Genomic DNA, 18,318 nt, shown 5'->3' with positions numbered 1-18,318 from the left:
AAAAGGAGTCTAATTTTGAGTAGCATACGTCAACAATTAATTTTAGACACCAGTTCAGTCTTTTACATTTCCAACTGATATCCCCTTCCTAGGCCACTCTTTGTTGCAGGTTTCAAGCTGGGGACGATGAACAGCTGTGTGTGTCTTATGGGTAATCTGCTATGGAGACTTCATGCCTCCCTTCTAAAAGAACTCTGAAAGGCTCACTTGTCTCTCTATGAATCTGATGGTGTTTCAGTAGTCAAGCCAGGTTTCTTGGTCATTCTTATTTGACCATCTGGAAACTCTTTGGAAGGGAAAGAGTCTCTCTGTAAGGGTCATACACTTAAATCAAATTAGTGGGAATTAAACTGGGATAAAATAACTTGAATGCAGATTGTGGCCTACAGTTGCACCCAGAAAATTTTATGGCACAAAATCCAGATGAATGGTAAGAATTTGTAGGTAACCTCAATGAAATCCCATGGTGAACCTTGAAATTCAATGACAAGTTGTAAAAATATGCTTAATATACTCTCTATATGTATAATTTCTACCTAAAACTAAAAGCTGTACTTGTCTTGGCCATTTGAAGAGTTGATATTGGAAATAACACAAATGTTATATTGACTTTAACCAGAATCATTAATTTCAGTTGATGATGGCAAATATTTATTCTTTCAAATTGTATCTTTTCTGCATCTATTAGTGAGTTTTATTAATATAGCATGCATATGTCGGAATGCTGTGACTGTTCAGCTATATAGTCAGATGTCCAAATTGTTTTTCCTGATATTCTTTCTTCCTTAACATGTTGGCTTTTGTCTTCATATAGATTACCTTGTGTTCCTAAGACGTTGCCTTAACATCTACCTTTAGAACGTGAAGAGAGCAAAAAGAACAAAAGGAGCATTAGGCTGTTTAAGCTTAATTTATCTGTTTTTCCAACAATACCATACACATTTTTCAAAAACTCCACGAATCAGAATTAGAATTATGTCTCATTAGATAGAATATGTCTCATGACCACCACTAAAAGAAAGGTGTTATAATTGGGAGTTGGGTCAGCTAAACAATGGAGTCTTCAACATACTGTTAAAGTAATTACCTATGTTATTATAAAGGCTGTCTTAGTCTGCTAGGGCTGCCATAACAAAATGCCACAGATCAAGTGGCTTTAACAACACAAATGTGTTTTCTCACATTTCTGGAGTCTGGAAGACCAAGATCAAAGTTTCAGCAGGTTTAGTTTTTCCCAAGGCCTCTCTCCTTGGCTTCTGGATGGCTACCATCTTGCTGTGTCCTCACATGGCCTTTTGTCTTTGCACACACATCTCTGGTATTCCTTCCTCTTCTTATGAAAATACAAGTCCTCTTAGGGCTTGGATTAGGGCTCCATCCTAAGGACCTCATGTAACCATAATTACCTCTTTTAAAGGCTACATCTCCTAATAGAATCACATTGGAGATTAGAACATTAACATATGAATTTGTGAGGGTGTACACAATTTAGTCCATAACAGTGCCCCTGTCATGAATCCTATGTATCTAAAAAAACACATTATTGGCACTTTGGGTAGCATAACAGTGGTCCATCCAGAACCACCCATTACAGTATGTTTAGCATCTCCCACCTCCACTCACTCTATTGCAAATAGTGGTCCCAGTCATTGTTGAAATGAAAATGTTCACTGGAGTATCACTACATCTGTTTAGAGCCAATTAGATTCACAAAATGGAAATAGACATTCAAGGGGAAATATATGTATATATTTGAAAACATAAATTGCTGTTTAAAATGCTGACCAAGTTTACTTTGGTTTCCTTAATGTGTATTAGAATTAGTCTTCTATGAGAAATTATGTGTGAAACATACAAGGACACAGATAAGTAGTGTTATAGATAAGTAAATTGTTAACTATAATAAGATTAGAAAATTTTGAGTGATTCAAATTTAGATAGATCATCAATATATTTTACCTTTACATGTAGTAAATGTGGCTCCACCTCAGATTAAAACTTGAAAAAGAAAAAGTTTTGTTTTCAGTAAATCTCTAGCTTCCATTATTTTGCCTTTCTTCTCCCCACCCCGCCCCCAACCAGCCTAATGTTAGCAATGTCCTGCTTTTGCCTATTTACTCAATATCTGTGTTTACTCTACCAATAAAAGAAAGTTTTAGTTTCTCCCCAATTCCATCTTATTTCTGTCCTGCCAACCCTCTCCTCTTAATTTCCAAGAGCCAGCTTTATCTAACTACAAAAATTACTAGTGGATCTCATTTTAAATGTTGTAATGAAAATGATTGGTTGCATAATTCAAACATAGCTATAATTGATGGATAATCAATTACTGGGTTACTGCTATAAAGCTTATTAGCATTTTAGCAGGAAACATTGTTTTAATAGTAGAACTTTGGGCTTCTACGGTAAGATTTGTAAAAGTAATTCCTCATATCCTTCGTATATCAAGGAAGGTATTGCTAACTCTTGGAAGAAAAAATATATATATAATCATACATAAAGTGATTTTTTTCACATTTTTTAATGGACAAACTGAACCTTACAGAATTCGGGTGACTTGGTCACCTGTGGGGATGGGGAACAAAACATGAGACTTTATAGCAGAAACGCTTTTGCAGCAGTAAGGGCTGAATTGAAATTTGCCTGTGGAGATTGTATTGACTCCTCATCCACTGTCCCATCTTAACTCAATCGCCTAGGACCTGTGCCTCCAAATACAACCATTCTGATCCACTTCATCTTTACCATATGGTTTAGTGGTATGCCTTGTACTCCAATACACTAAAATCATCTCCATATTCCTATGTTTTTCTTTCTCTCCCTTTACCATCTCCTCCATCCTGCAAATATCATGCCCTGCAGGCCCAATTGCAAATTCCAAGATACAGTATAAAGTTATATTTATGTGGTCAAACAACAGCCCATCTTGGGGAGGAATAATTTTCTCCACATTTTTTTTCTCAACAGGTTACTTCTTCATATTAAAAACTTTCATGTTCAAGATTCAGTTGCTAAATGTTTATAGCTGCAACTACCTTGATATTTGCACTTGTAATTGAAATAATAACTATTTCAAAAATAACTTATTACTGTTCTTTCTATGATTCCAAGCTACTTCATTGATTAGTTCCTCAAACTGCATGAATTCCACAGTGGAATAAAGTGTAGCTGAACAACTTAAAATTTTATTTAGCTATATGTAATGCATTTTTTAGTTGGATAACCTCTATGGAAATAAAATAGGTAAATTTGGAAAGTAAGGAACACTCTTATGAGTTTTAGTTGATTGCTTCTTTGACCCTACCTTTCAACTCCCCTGTGCACAGGACTATATGTTTTATAAGCTAGGAAACAAAATTGAGATAATATGTTCCTTACGTGACTGTTGATTTATAGCAGACATTGAATCTGAATATTTAAACCTGCATTTCACTGGAAAAGGAAGACTAATCATATTGTAATATAGAGAATGTTTAACTTCCTATAGATTATGAATCAGGAAACACATTATTCTGTGTTATCCTGTAGTAGATAGAGCACACAACTTTGTTCAGTGACTTATTAAGAAGACAGAATCTATTAGAACAGAACTAGAGTAATAAAAGCAGAATTAGATGCCTCCATGGACCTATTGTGAAAATTAACATCTCTAATAAGTCAGTGAGATTAAACAATGTATTTGGAGAATAAAGACAAGCATTAATCTCATAACGTGTATAGAAAAAATTACAGCAGTTATTCTATGTACAGAATACTCTTACCTACTTCACATTGTAATGTCAAAATAACTCTATATAATTTAATAAATACTTTTGTACATGTTTCCATTAGTTTTTCACTGTTTCCTCTCTAATTTGATGATAAGTATTGGATCATAACTATCATTTAGTGTTGGTACATTAAATAGATTTTCTGAGCTAAGAAGGGTTAAATAAAATTAGTGACCTAACATCAATTTTGAGGAATATACTATAGGGACTAGAAAGACTGCTCTAGCATGTGTTTCTAGGTCATAATTGACCTTCTTAGCCTGACTTAAAGTCTGGAAAGTTGTATCTCAATGGCCATCAAAAAATAAAAGTTAATTTTGAAAAAGGTATTAAAATAATAAATAAGTAGAATTGGGGTTTTGTTGTTGTGGGAACTTATTTTCTAATAAATTATTAATAGTTTATAAATAACTTATTTTCTCATTTAATTATGTCTAGGTGTGTATATTGACATTTCTTTAAAGCCAACAGTTTAAGTTTTGAAATATCTTCCAACATTGAATAGCTATGGACATTAAAGTGTACTGAACTTTTTGGTATTTTTTTTCTTTGCTGTTAGTGAAAATGATGATTTTTATTAATCCTTGTATCGTTAGCATCGAATAGACTAATTGTTGTCTGAATGAATAAATGCATCGATGACAATAAATGAGTTAGTCTATATTGTGCAATTACAAATGATCCTGTATCTAGATTAATAAATACAAGAATTAATAAATGCAAGGGAAAACACTTGCACTGTGTGAATTTTCATGGGATGTGAGAACACAGAAGGTGATGAATGGGAAAAATTAGATCTTATTTTTCCCTAAAGAAGTACCTCGATGATAGAGAGTAGGAATCAATAAAGTAGGGTCCACTTTACAAAATTTTACCAAGCTTCAGGACCTGGAACAAAGGCAGTTTGAATCAACTATAATAACGTTAAAAAAGAGATTAGAATTTGAAACTCTCCTAAAAACTTCCAAACCTTGCATTTTTCCCAATCACAGAAGAGTGTGTGTGTGTGTGTGTGTGTTTGTGTGTGTGTGTAAATTATCCAGATTGCTAAATCACCTCTCATATTCAGAGTAGCAAACAGAGCTTTAGAGAATTCGGAGGCCTTCTGTAAGGTCATACAAGTAGTGAATAGCTGAACCAGGCTACTGGAAGTCCAGGAACAAGGAACTGCCTTGCATGGGAACACACAATCTTAAATCGTAACACAGTGCAATCACAGGAACTTTAAAATTAATCAGGTTAATACAAGCTCACCTCCTCTATTGTCCTCTCTTTTTATAATTATTCAGTTTTTACTTAAGATGATGTTGACCATATATATCCTGAGACTTTGAAAAGAAAGTTAGTAGATTTCTTCTTAGTATAAATAAAAACAGTCAAGGAGTCAGCTACAGATAAGCAAACCAAAACCATCTCCATCTCTCCTCCACTCTTCTCTCTATACAGCTGATAGCAGATATTTCCCTATATGCTGACATTATGATTTTAGAATAACTTTTAAGGAGTCCCCTTAATGGTCATATGGCCCTGCTATCTATGTTTCGACAAAAAGGATTGCTTAAAAGAAACTATATCAAAGCAAAATGACCATATTTTTTGCAATAGCTGCCCTTCAACATTTAACTGGCTTATTAATAATAGACATATTCAGCAAATCATCTCATTGAATTACCTAGGGGAACTTTTTGCATCTAGATTATCTTAAATTGTTCCCTCAGCATTTAAGTTCTGTAAATGAGGCACTCTACAAATGCATAAATGAGATTTTGATGCCTAGGAAAGTATAGGGTAACACCCACTTTATTTTTCTCCCATTCGCTAGGAATAGCAATTAAGGGATTAAAAAGCCTCCTTGTCTAATGGTGAATGGAAGATGAAATTGATTCAAATTGGGGAAATTATTAGCACTCCTTTCGGTTCCTTATGCCATCAGCCCAACTATCTAAAATGATGGAGGGGCTTTTATTTATCAGGCTAAGAGCTTCAACAGTTGAAAGTTAAGTGACTGGAAATTCACAAGAGACTATCTGCATACCTTGGGCTTGTCAGGAAGCTTCACTTCAAATACTCAATTCTCGGAAATAGTAGTTTTGGAGAATAACCTAAAGGACGTGAAGTATCTTCGTCCCTCTGTATAATAAATTGTATGCTAGGGTAATCCAGATATCAGCTGTTGGCTTAATTCTGGCTCTTTCACCCACATCTCCACTCAGATCCAAAGCAAAACTCAACTCTGGATTTCCACACAAATATTCACTTTCACCAAGCATTTGATAATAAATTAGAACTTATACTTAATTATTGATGTAAGGGGACATCCACAGGGGCAACTCTCTACTGTTTTGTGTAACTTTGTCCTTATCTGATCATTCAGTCTTCCTACTCTTCATCTCCTCCTTTCTGTATATGTGTCTATATACAATTTACAATATATCAAAGATTTATATATGTATTTTACTGTTTATATGTATGTTTGTATATATATATGTCATATATCATATGATCTAAAATTATTTTTCAGTGGAGATTTTTGTTAGCTTTATATATATTTTTTGGTCAATACTTATGAAGTGTTTTTACATGTACTTAAAACAATACACATACAGTGTCTGTTTTTACATCTCCCAGTGGTTGTGCATGTTTCTGAGGTTTTCAATCATTTTGCCTATTTTTTTGGATCAAAACTTCTGTGAAGGAATCACATCTTCATTCACTAGGTGAGAATGAATGAAAATAAAATGGTACTGGAATTTCTTATTTCCAGCAAAGTTGACATTACTTCCCCAGAGAAAACCTTCCTGATTCCTCGACTCTATTAGTTCTCCCTATTATATGCTCCCAAAACACCCTCTTGTTTTTCAAAGAACTCATGTCTTCCTTCTGTGTTGGTTTGTAAACTCCAAAATAAGGATTTGTACATGTTTTATTCACTGCTGTGTTCATAGTTCCTGAACAGTCTCACTATCCACTAAAGACTGAATAATTGATGAATGAACTGATGAAGAAAGGGATGTTGGGACAATCCTGGCTAATGACACAGCTATTCTAAGCAATTCAAAAACACACCTAAATTTATTTCTTAACTTTACTAGTCATTTAATGACTTAGACAAGTTACAAGGTTTATGGTCCAAACTGTTGTTTTCCAGTGGCTTTTCAGTACACTTCATAACACTGGACACCAGCCCAGTCTAATAAATTAGTCAGTTTATAAGTTTCAAAAAGGAAGGGAATTTACCTCTTGTTTATATGATAATTTTAAGTGCTTGTCCGAAACACTTGGACGGGGGTAGTATCTCCAGTTTTAGATGAAGCAACAAAAGAGGCCAGCCAACTTCCTCTGTAATAAAAGTTTTATGGAACCAATTAAGTCGGAAAAGAAAATCACAGTATGGTACCAAAACTGTAATGTGGTCTTATTTCCTTTTGAAGGATACTTAATATTTGTAGTACCATCAATTTAATGTAATCATGAATTGAACTTCCACAATTTGATTTTAGATAATAAATCTTAATTTTTCACTATAAATGTAGAAAACATTGTTATTCTTTCTAGTCAAATAAACATTGTAAAATATTGGCTCGACCTAACGTAATACGGGGCTGAGCTCTGAGGTTAAAAAAAGATTGACTAATCGATCTATTGATCTGTTTATATATCTATATTTCTATTTATCACTATGTCCAGGTTACAATTTATTTATAATTACACCTCTGGGAAATTGAGATTTTCAGTGGCAGTGATGGATTATTGGATTATTAGATATGTGATTTCAGAGAAAATATAATTTCATTTCTGTATAGTTATTATGGAAATTCTTTCTTTTTAATAATAGCTGTCATTTGTTAAGTGTTTATGATTCTTAATGCCCTGGAATATACAATTTACTCAGTTTTCCTCTTTGCTTCCTCATGAAAGCTAACAGGCAGCTGCTACCCTCATTTCTGTAATGTAGATGAGGGACACAGGCAGAGGTTACCATTTAAACTTTAAATGGTTAACATATGGCTCAGCTGAATGCTCACATTGCTTAGGATAGTTTAATCCATAAAATTATTTCAATTATCTGTAACTGTAGTCATAGTATTTTTTTAAAGGGTTATTCAAATAGCATGTTGTCCAAAACATTTATTTTAGAAAAAGAGTCTGGATTTAAGTGTAGAATGTTCAGGATAGGATAACATATTTGATTTTCTTATGTTAATAATTTGTTTAACAGGTAATAATTTTTCTTGTATGTTGCTTCATTATAAGTCCAAAACATCATAGTAATAAAAAAAATGATAATGGAAATTTAAACATATTTTAAAATTCCAGACTTTATTTGTAAGACACTTTACTACCCACTGCCTGCCCTGCTCCAAACATTAAACAAGTCTCTGGAAATTATTTTAATGGGTATGTTAAGCTTTTTCTATATATAATATTTTGTTTTCCCTGTTCACATGATTATTAATAATCAACAAAGTGGCTAAACAGCAAACTGATATATGTGAAATTAAAAAAAAAATCTTAACGGAGGTGAATTATCATTTGAATCATCAAGGATTAATTATGAATTTTCACTCCAGCTAATTTAAAAACAGTTACAATTTTGTGGGAAAATCTTAGAAATAACTTCATCTATATACAACTTAATTTATCCCAGTGGATAAGAAAGTATCCTTTTTTTTTGATTTAATAAACCCACTTGTTCCATTTCAAGATAACTTTTTTTAAAGATCACAACTTTAGTGCACGAGTATTTACAAAATATATTTGTATTGCCTTTACAGAAAGATAAAGAAGACCAGTGGCTAGAGAAAAAAGTGCAGGGGAATAAAGACCACATTATTTTAGAGCATCTACAGTGGACAATGGGGTATGAAGTTCAAATTACAGCTGCCAATAGATTGGGATATTCAGAACCAACAGTCTATGAGTTCAGCATGCCACCAAAACCCAACATTATTAAAGGTAAGCAAACTATATGCTTTCTTAGGCTGAAAATAAATATGATGGTATCTTTTATTACCCCTCTGGATTTTTTCTTAATATTGAAAACATAATTTTATAGAAGGAAGTATAAATTCTAGGTTCTAATCATGATCATTTACATGTCTTAATAAAGATTTCTCAGTTGCTCTTGCCATAAAAGATTGGTTCATTTGTAAATGCACTTTGACAACTTTAGTGGTTGAAGTGGTAGAGAGAGAATGAGCAGAGGGGGAGGATGGATGATAAGAGAAACTGTTGAAAATCAACATGAAAAATATTCGTTGAGACCAGAAAAAACTTTTGCAAAGGGGAAAACTTCTCTGCCAAATACATGGGGCCTGGTCCTCCACTTCTGGGAAAATGAGCCCATTCATGCCTGACTAAGCAAGTTGAGTTTGGAAAGATAAAATTTATCACACAATGAGGCAGAAACAACCACAAATACACCCGCAGAAAGAACTATGAATAGAGTTTCAAAGAAGCTCAAAAAGTTGCAGGACACTCATTATTGGTGGCCACAGCACACTGGTGGCTACCTTTATTAGGGAATAGTGCTTACATTATTTTATGCTAGTGATATTGTCAAAGTCTACAGGAGGGATATTAATTTTTTTTCAGATACATGCTATAGAGGTGAAGATGCAAGAATTTGTTCTGATTCATAGTCAGTTAACTCTGTTAATGAGTTGTCATATTGGTCATATTTTAACATTCATCATTCCTTTATGTATTTAAAATTTTTTAATTTAAAATTTATATTCATGTATATATACACATATACTCTTTATATATAGATAGAGACATCAGAGCTGCATATTCATAAACAAGATTTATTTAAGTCATATTATAATAGAGTATCAATACTACATAATATTTTTGAGACTGGAAAAAAATTCGTCAGTTCAGTCATGCTATTTAATCCTCTTGTAATTTCAAATTAATATTAATTTAATTAGTATGACTTTGTTATACATCATCTTTTATTTGAAAGCAGCTTTATACAATTAATCTTTCTATAAAAAAGTAATTACTATTGGTTTTATGGTTTAAAAGTAATTTATATCATGGCTTTGTACTGCTAGTATTAATTAATAAGTGCTTCCAATTATAATTTGAAATTAGGAAGTTGGAAGTATCTAGAAATAATATGGATAGCTGGGTATCATATTGTAGTGGTACTTTTTATAATTTACAAAGTACTTCTGCAGTTATTGTCTCATTTTATTCTTGAATCTGAGTTGAGCAACAAAGAGTTAGAGTTATCCTCATTTTACAAATGCAGTTTTGAGAGACTAAAGTATTTGTTCAATGTCAGAGCTACATTAAATCATATGACAAATCCCATTTCCTTACAAGGTGATACACCTAATAAAAAGAATGGTTGAATGAGCTATTAACTTCATTGTTTCTGTGAGTTTTAAACATCAATAAATGCTTCTACAATTATAATGCATTATGTTTGTAGTAATTATCCTCTATGCAGATATCAGGAACATGATATAAATATGATTTTTAATCTGAGTCAGAATCTTCAAAGGAGGATTGCAAGAGCAAACTTCATCCTCCTACATCTTTTTTTAAAATAGATCTTTATTGGAGTATAATTGTTTCACAATGTTGTGTTAGTTTCTGTTGTACACCAAAGTGAATCAGCCATATGCATACATATATCCTCATATCCACTCTCTCTTGAGCCTCCCTCCCTCCCTCCCTATCCCACCCCTCTAGGTTGTCACACAGCACTGCGCTGATCTCCCTGTGCTATGCTGCTGAAGAGACATGTACCACAATGTTCATTGCAGCACTATTTACAACATCCTCCTACATCTTTTATTTAGCTCATACACTTGGAGGGAATAATTATTTTTATCAAGATAAAAATGAATATTTTTTGAAATGGAAGGCAATATTTTAGTTATATTTTATAGATAAAATGCAAACTGTAAATAAAATAGATTTCAGGCATGCTACTTTACATTATACTCCCAGAGTCCCTGTTATGCTGTTTTTATAAGAAACTGCTGTTAATAAAACCAATAGTAAGTATAAACCAAAAGATAAATAAATAAAGATAGAATATATATGAAGAACATATATATGAAGAATATATATATATTATATTATATATATATATATTATATAATATATATATATATATGGAGGCACAAAAATAACTAAAGTATGCTATGATGCATTTACTATAAAATTTTTTTGTTTCAGTTTTGGAAAGTTAGTTTGTGGACAGTGCTTAGAAGGAAAATGCGTTATAGTTTCAACTTTGCTCTTGTCATTTAACTTCTCTTGATATGTATTTCCTAATGTCTAAGCTAGTTTCTTCTGGTTCTGCAATATTAATATTTATTCATTCATTCGTTCCAGTTATTCACTGGGGTCTTGCTTTGTGGAAAGTACTGTGATGAGTGCAGAGGAATTATTTGTGAAAAGTACAGAACTGGTTCTTGTACTCAAAGACTATACAATCTAGTAGGGAAGATAGACATTAATCAAGAATTAGAAAAAACACCAAGTAATTACCACTAAGAGACATGCTGGTGCAGTGTGCTGCCATGAGAGCCTTTGGCAAGTATACCTAACTTATAAGGGTAGGTGAGACTTGAGAAAGGATTCCCTTGGAAAGTGACTTTCTGAAAGAAACTTGTAAGGAAGTAGACTTCCAGGGAAAGTGTCTTATATGGAAGAAGTCTCTGAAAGAAGAAGGAATTTGATTTACTTTAAGAACTAGGAAAAAAATGGCTGGGAGAGAACCTGGAGGTGTGTGAACAAAAATAAGGATACTGAGAGATATGTGACCCAACCAATCCAAGGTCTTCTAAAAACCATGTAAATAATTTTAAAACAGATCCGAAAGTCATAAGAAATCATTTGAAGCAGGGAAATTATATGAATAGATAGACATTACAGACAGATTAATCTTGCTCATCGGGATAGAAGCAAGAGATGGATGAACATGAATGCTTGAAAAAATATGATAACCATAGAAAAAGAAAGCAATGAATAAATTCCAGACACATTGTAGATGTAGATTAACCTGCCGGTGTAACAGAATAGATTCAGTAGATATTGATGATTTTCTCAGGATGAAGAATCGTATAAACAGAGCAGGATCTGGAGAGTAAGGGTCAAACATAAATTGGTTTGGTATTCGTTAGGTTTGAAATGTCAAATAGATGTTAGATATGTGTGTATGGAGATGAGAAGACAGCCATGGCTTGGAAATATACATTATGATATTTTCAGCCTTAACATATAATTGGTATTTAAAGCCTGGGTGGGGATAAAACCATACAGTGAGTAATGTCTATGCTCTATGAGAAATAGTTGATGTCTGTGATACTCATAGATGTTTCCCAGTACCCAATACCAGTACTTAGAAGGGTGACTGGCACAACATTAATGTTCAGGGGGTGCTTCTTGAGTTACTGAAGAATAGAGTGTTAAGAACCATGTCCTGTATAACCATGTTATACAGGACGAGGAAACCCCTCCCTCTCCCAATGAGACTAGAGTTCCTGGAAAAACATAAGACTGTAGTATCTTGTAAGTTAAAAGACAGTCATATTTCTAGAAGAAATTTATCAATCACATTTGCCCCTTTAGATGCTGCTGGGAGGTCAACAAATCAACTGAAAGAGATGTGAAATGTGTTTATTACATCTCTGCTGAAGTGCTTAGGAGAGAAATTAGGTAGGAATGAACTGAGGATTGTATGGGAGGTTAGCAGGTTTAGAGTCCATGTTAATTTATACTTTCAAGAAGCTCTGTATGAAGGTGAGCAGAGGGGGAAAAATAGTCAGTGTTAGAAGGACTTTTATGATGAAAAATGCTAGCACGTGTTTCACATCTGATGAAACAGATCAAGCAGTCAAAGAAAAGTCAGACATAGAGATGTACAGACAAAGCTATCTGAGAAGGTAGGAGATAGAATTCATCCCCTCTCAACTATACAGATGACACAAAAACAGAGTATCTTACTGGAAAATGGAAAGATAAAATAATTATTTTATCTATAAAATGTCACAAAATAATGTCTAATTTACTGTGACTGAATCCAGAGACTGCTAAGGTCTCATGGAAAGCCAGATCAAAGACGTACACTTATAGTTCAAGAATTGTTTGATTTAGCTCTGGGAGGATTCTTGGGACAATTTTAGAAGCTGCAATAGTTGATGGTGAATTTGAGAGCCTTTAAACCCACAAAATACTATAGAGTTAAAATTACGTATCAGCAAAATAAGAAAAAAATGATCCTCATATACCTTCATCATAATTACTCTTATAGTTATATAATTTCTTATTCCATTTTAAAATACACATTATAAATTCAAACATATTTTAAATTAGTTATGTATAATAAACTAGCAACTCTTAAGCCTTATTTAATTTGGAGAATATATGGAGTTTAAAAGTTAATTTTGTTTTAATTTATGTTTTAAATAGCTTGCATTGTAAACTGTCCAAATAAAGTTTATGGACTTTGAATTTAAAAACCCATTACTTATGTGCATTCAGATATATTTAGCTCTTTGAGTAAAGCAGCAAGCTAAATCTAGAGTACATTTATTTGTTGGACTGAGGGACTATTTTTTAACAATAGGCTTACCTTACATTCTTATGTCATATATTCTATTGATAATAATGGCTTTTCTATGTATGTATCTTAGTGGATACCGCATTTCTCCATAGTTCATGATTCTGATTTGAAACTATTTTATGATTAATAATATTTTCCTTTATTCACCTATTAAATGTGTTTATTTTGAAAGCTGTGTTCCTTGATTCACATAGAAACAGAGTGTGCAAAATCACAATTATGTTCTCTTTTGTAATATTCATACAGCATAATTACATCTCATTTTATTTTATAAACAATGAAAATATTGGGTAGTGATGACAAATTAATTCTTGTAAAACTGATTACAGAACCATCTATGGAACTAGATGCTGTTAAAATGATATTTATTGATTTGTTGTGTAATTTTAATGACTAAAAATATTCCTAACTCGGTAGAATGAGTATAATCTAATGCTATAAAAAATTCTTGGAGATAAAATGACTCTGAAAAAAATTTTCACCATTTCTTTTGGCTTTAGGACATGTTTAATATTGTTTGTTTTAACCAAAAACAAAACAAAACAAAACCCTTAGTAAATGTCTTCCTTTTTCTTCTCTTGTTACTCTGAATTGAAAACATGTCTAATTTTAACATAAACTCTCAATATAATTTGATGGAAAATAATTGCATCCATAGCAAGAAGTGACATAGATCACTACCAATAAATATATTGCTAAAAATTTTCCGTTAATTTTTATTTTAATGGACTTTTTTGATTATACTTATAATGAACAGTAGAGTAAAATTATTTTGATAGCATTCAACTCTAGTTCCAGCAAGACTAGTATACCCTTTCATCTCCAAATAACTCAACATGAATGGAAAACAAAACAGTCAAGTGCATGGCAAATACTAAAATGCTTTCTTAAGGTTATGATTGTTTTAGAATTTAACTTAAAGTAATTCTGAAACAGTGGTGAAATTGAAGTTCAGTTAATTGGGAAAAACTTCATTTTAACTCTGAAAATCTCATTCAAATCTAAATACTAATGATACATGCAAAACAATATTTATTTGGTTTAGTACATAATGCGAAAGTAAATTTCTGTAAATTATTTTCATGATCTTTGTTTCTCAAAATTATTTTAAATGAGCAACAATAACGTATGTCTAGAGTACACCTATGGCCAGTTGAATTAATGTTCCTTGCTTTTATTCTTTTGAAATTTTCACTGTGTGAACTTATCGTTTTCAATTATATTTCTTGGTACTTCATTCATTATTAAAAATATAACTACTTTTATTAAATATGTTTTATAGGAAAATACGATAGCAGGAAAAAAAACTAGCAGCAAACATTGCAGAATATGATGAGCTCATATTTAAGTAACAGTGTGAATTTATCAGTAGCACAGTGGAATGACTGGTGACTGTTTTCTAATAAGTTGTATCTTCATTAAAAAATATTTAAGATGTTCACATTTAAGAAATCAATGATAGAACTGAGTTATGTTTTTAATATGTGACAACTATTTAGAAGTGTTTTATACTAGATTTTTAAAATTATTTGTCTTGTATCAAAATAATTTTTGTAAGTAATTAGTAATGGCTTTGTGTACATCTTGTATTAATTATTTTCTCTTTTTTTCTTTCCTACTGTCACTTTTTTCTTTTCCTTTATTTTCATGTTTGTAACTCTATTCTTTATTCCTTAATTATTTTATTCTTGTTCTACTTTCAAAAATAATTTTCATCATGCAGATAAATGCTGTGAAGCGAATAAAGGTGAAAATGGAAGCCAGTCATGGCAGCTGAATGCTGCTGGGTTTTTTTTCATTATAGCCATAAGTTTGTCTTGCATGTTTTAATGTTGCTATATCATCTATTTCCTTTTATTCCCTGCAAATTTTCAAGGCTAATCTAAAATTATAAAAAAATATTTTCTAAGCTCCAACTAATTGTGCACCTATCCTTACCCATGAATAGTTAGCCTTTTTTCCCTTCCCCAAATTGTTGACCTTTAAAGTAGATAATTTGTCAGAAAATCACAGAAGGAAACTGAACCAGGGTTGTTTCTTCCAAGTACTAGTTCACAGCGTAACTTGTTTCATTCTAAATTTTTCTTTAATTTCTAAAGTTGAGCTTATTAAATATCATGTCACTTTTATTTGGAACTTAAGCGTTTGCTATATCTTAGCTTTCATTTGATTATTTTACAAATATAACTCAATATCCATGGCCATACATTGTATAAGTAGAAATTTTTTTTTTATGTAGAATTGTAGATCTTTTATACTGGTTTGGACTGTTATTCTTTTAAATATAAGTTTCCAACTTTATAAATATTTATAATATTTCATTGTTTTTACCATTTATATAAAATATAAACCTGATAACTTTTATTATATTAGATGTGTTCCTATTGTGCTGCCTTATTTTCTTTTTATTGACTTAAAATGTCATAAGGAATAAAAGTGAAACAGATTTTTTTTCTTCAATTTGAAAACCAATTTTTAAAAATCCAGAATTTTTTCATTAAGTGAAAATATCTTCTTCAGTTGCCCCAAAATAAATAAAACTTAAGTTTGAATATGTTTAAAAAGTTGCACCCTGTGCACTAGATTGGAATTGTGTTTTGAGGTGGCATCAAGTATTCATGTTCTAACAATATGTATACTTATTTATTACTTTTTCCTTGACACCTGAGTCAATTTCTTTGCAAGGATCAGAGAGAGAAGTAAATATTTTAGCTACTACTTTCAAGAAGAGGAAATTGAGATGAGAGGGAGGTGTTACTAGATTCCAGCTCTCAGAGGAGATTCCTCTGGATTTGAGGGAGTAACATGAGTAATGATTTTTGTTTTCACATTTTCATTCATCACAAAATGAGAAAAGAGTGTTTTGTGCTTTTTACTCCCAACCACATGCTAGCAAGTGATTCTTACTACTCACTCAGGACAATTAGCAGGCAATCAGATTTATATATATTAACAAGAGTGTCTGTAACTTACATGGTAAATCAAATTATTGGTTTCTGGGCTTTGAGATTCATTCAACAAAATCAATTTGTTTGGTTGCATGAAAGTATTCTCTGTCTTTAAAGAAATACCTACAGGATCCTATCATGTAACGTCTAGAGATAGACCTGCCTTTGGTAGTATGTTTTCTGTAATTTATCTTTTCCATACTCTGCTGTCCACTGCTGTACATTTTTTTTTCTTTTGAGCTAGCAACAGACCTGTAGAATGCAGAAGTGACCCATCCACAGATTAAACACACTTATTTCTCCCCTGCTGAGACAAATGGATTTCCCAATTCCAATTTTTGCAGTGTGGGGATTTAAGCTATTTATTGGGAATGTTTGATTTTTCAAATTAAAAGAGCCAATGTTCTGTTTATTGAAGAACTAATTATAATTGCATACTACACTCCATGATTGCATATCACATTCCATGAGTTGTGATAAGACTTGTAGATATGTTGATTACTCACATGTAACAAGTGCTGGGAAAGAAAGGAGTTCCAATAACATTTCCATGAACAATTTTTCCCATTCATTATAACCTGACTGGATCTCTCCAAAAAATTGTAAATACTTCCATGAGAAAGTCATATAAATTATCTTGATTTAGTTCATGATTACAAAATGCTTTTGTGAAGAACATGTAATATATCTTTAGTAAGATAAAAAAGTTGATTTTTATTTGAAATTTTATATTCTATAACTCAAATTCACCAACGGTGATAAGAAGAACACAGTCTGGTTTGCATGATACCTAGACTAACATTTGGACAGTTCAGAAAAGAACCTAAACTTGAAATTCTAATATCTTAGAATTATTTACACTTAATGAGTGGTTCATTTAGATTTTTTAAATATCTAAGTACAGTTCAAGATATTAATCCTAAAATTAATGATCTATTTATCCTTTGGCTAAATGTTTATTCTTAGATTAACAGTTATTTTACAGTTCTAAGATATGCATAAATTTTTAAAAATTCTCAGATATCTTAAAATAATCGACTCTGTGCTTTGTTGTACACCTATATGAAATAGGAAAGCACAAAACTATAAACAATTCAGCTATTGCATTTCAACAAATGAAACCATAGAGATTGTAAACTACCTTCTTGGATTTGTTAAATATCTTAATAATATGTAAGTGTTGCTGAATTATCTTTTTTATTACTTGAGCTTTACTCTTGTTATATGCAACCATAAAGTCTGACAGCACGTTTATTGTCTAATGAATGTCTGCTGTAGGTCTAAGTAAATGTGACTGATAAGCAAGACATAAAAATTCTCCCAAGTATCACCCAATAATTCTTTTTCACCCTGTGGATTTTTAAATAAAATTCTGTGTCTGAAATGTATAAATATGAACTTTTGTGTAAGGTGAGTTTTGTTATTCATTGTGTATAATCAGAAATATGTACCTATGTTTATTGATATGTATATCTTATCATCCAATGTTAAAATCATTTTAAAAGTTTGTTTTGACCATATTATACCAGTAGTTAACTTAGGTTGATTTGCTTATGCATAATCACCATTATCTGCATGTGAAGTATCATGATTAATTTTTTATGTAAACCTGAAATCTCCTTTCTTCTTCTCCCAATTTTTTGAAGTCTATCATTTTCTCCATTTATCCTTCAGCCTTACATGTCTCTCTACCCCAATTCAAACTCTAATTATTTATCATATAGCTCTAAGGCCCATCAAACCACATTTTGGATATGCTAACAGATTAAGACTAGGAGGTAGTAGTAAAATCTTCTTTCCTGTGAAACTTTTTCTTACATGGAAGAACCTTAAGTAAATTGTCATTTTTATTTTTATGTCCTAATACTATTATTCATTGGGAATAAGTAGATTTTATAAACTCTATACCCATCCTCTTTCCCAAGCCATTATACAAGTGTACATATGTGCATCAATTACTGGTAGACAAGAGCAAGATTGAAACACCTAAAGACTTGCTTTCTTTTTCTTA

The 18,318-nt window shown here is 31.8% G+C and overlaps 1 protein-coding gene across 1 annotated transcript in view; it reads left to right on the top strand.

Moving 5' to 3' along the window:
* Positions 1-18,318, top strand: part of NCAM2 (neural cell adhesion molecule 2) — a 225,875-nt gene that overhangs the window by 171,870 nt on the left and 35,687 nt on the right. The window contains 1 exon segment of the mRNA XM_060098789.1: positions 8,546-8,726. Within this exon segment, the coding sequence (XP_059954772.1) occupies positions 8,546-8,726 (181 nt within the window).

This window comes from Mesoplodon densirostris, chromosome 5, assembly GCF_025265405.1.
Source record: "Mesoplodon densirostris isolate mMesDen1 chromosome 5, mMesDen1 primary haplotype, whole genome shotgun sequence".
In the NCBI taxonomy this organism is placed as follows: domain Eukaryota; kingdom Metazoa; phylum Chordata; class Mammalia; order Artiodactyla; family Ziphiidae; genus Mesoplodon; species Mesoplodon densirostris.
Note: the sequence above shows the minus strand (reverse complement) of the source record. Positions and strands in the feature narration are given on the sequence as shown.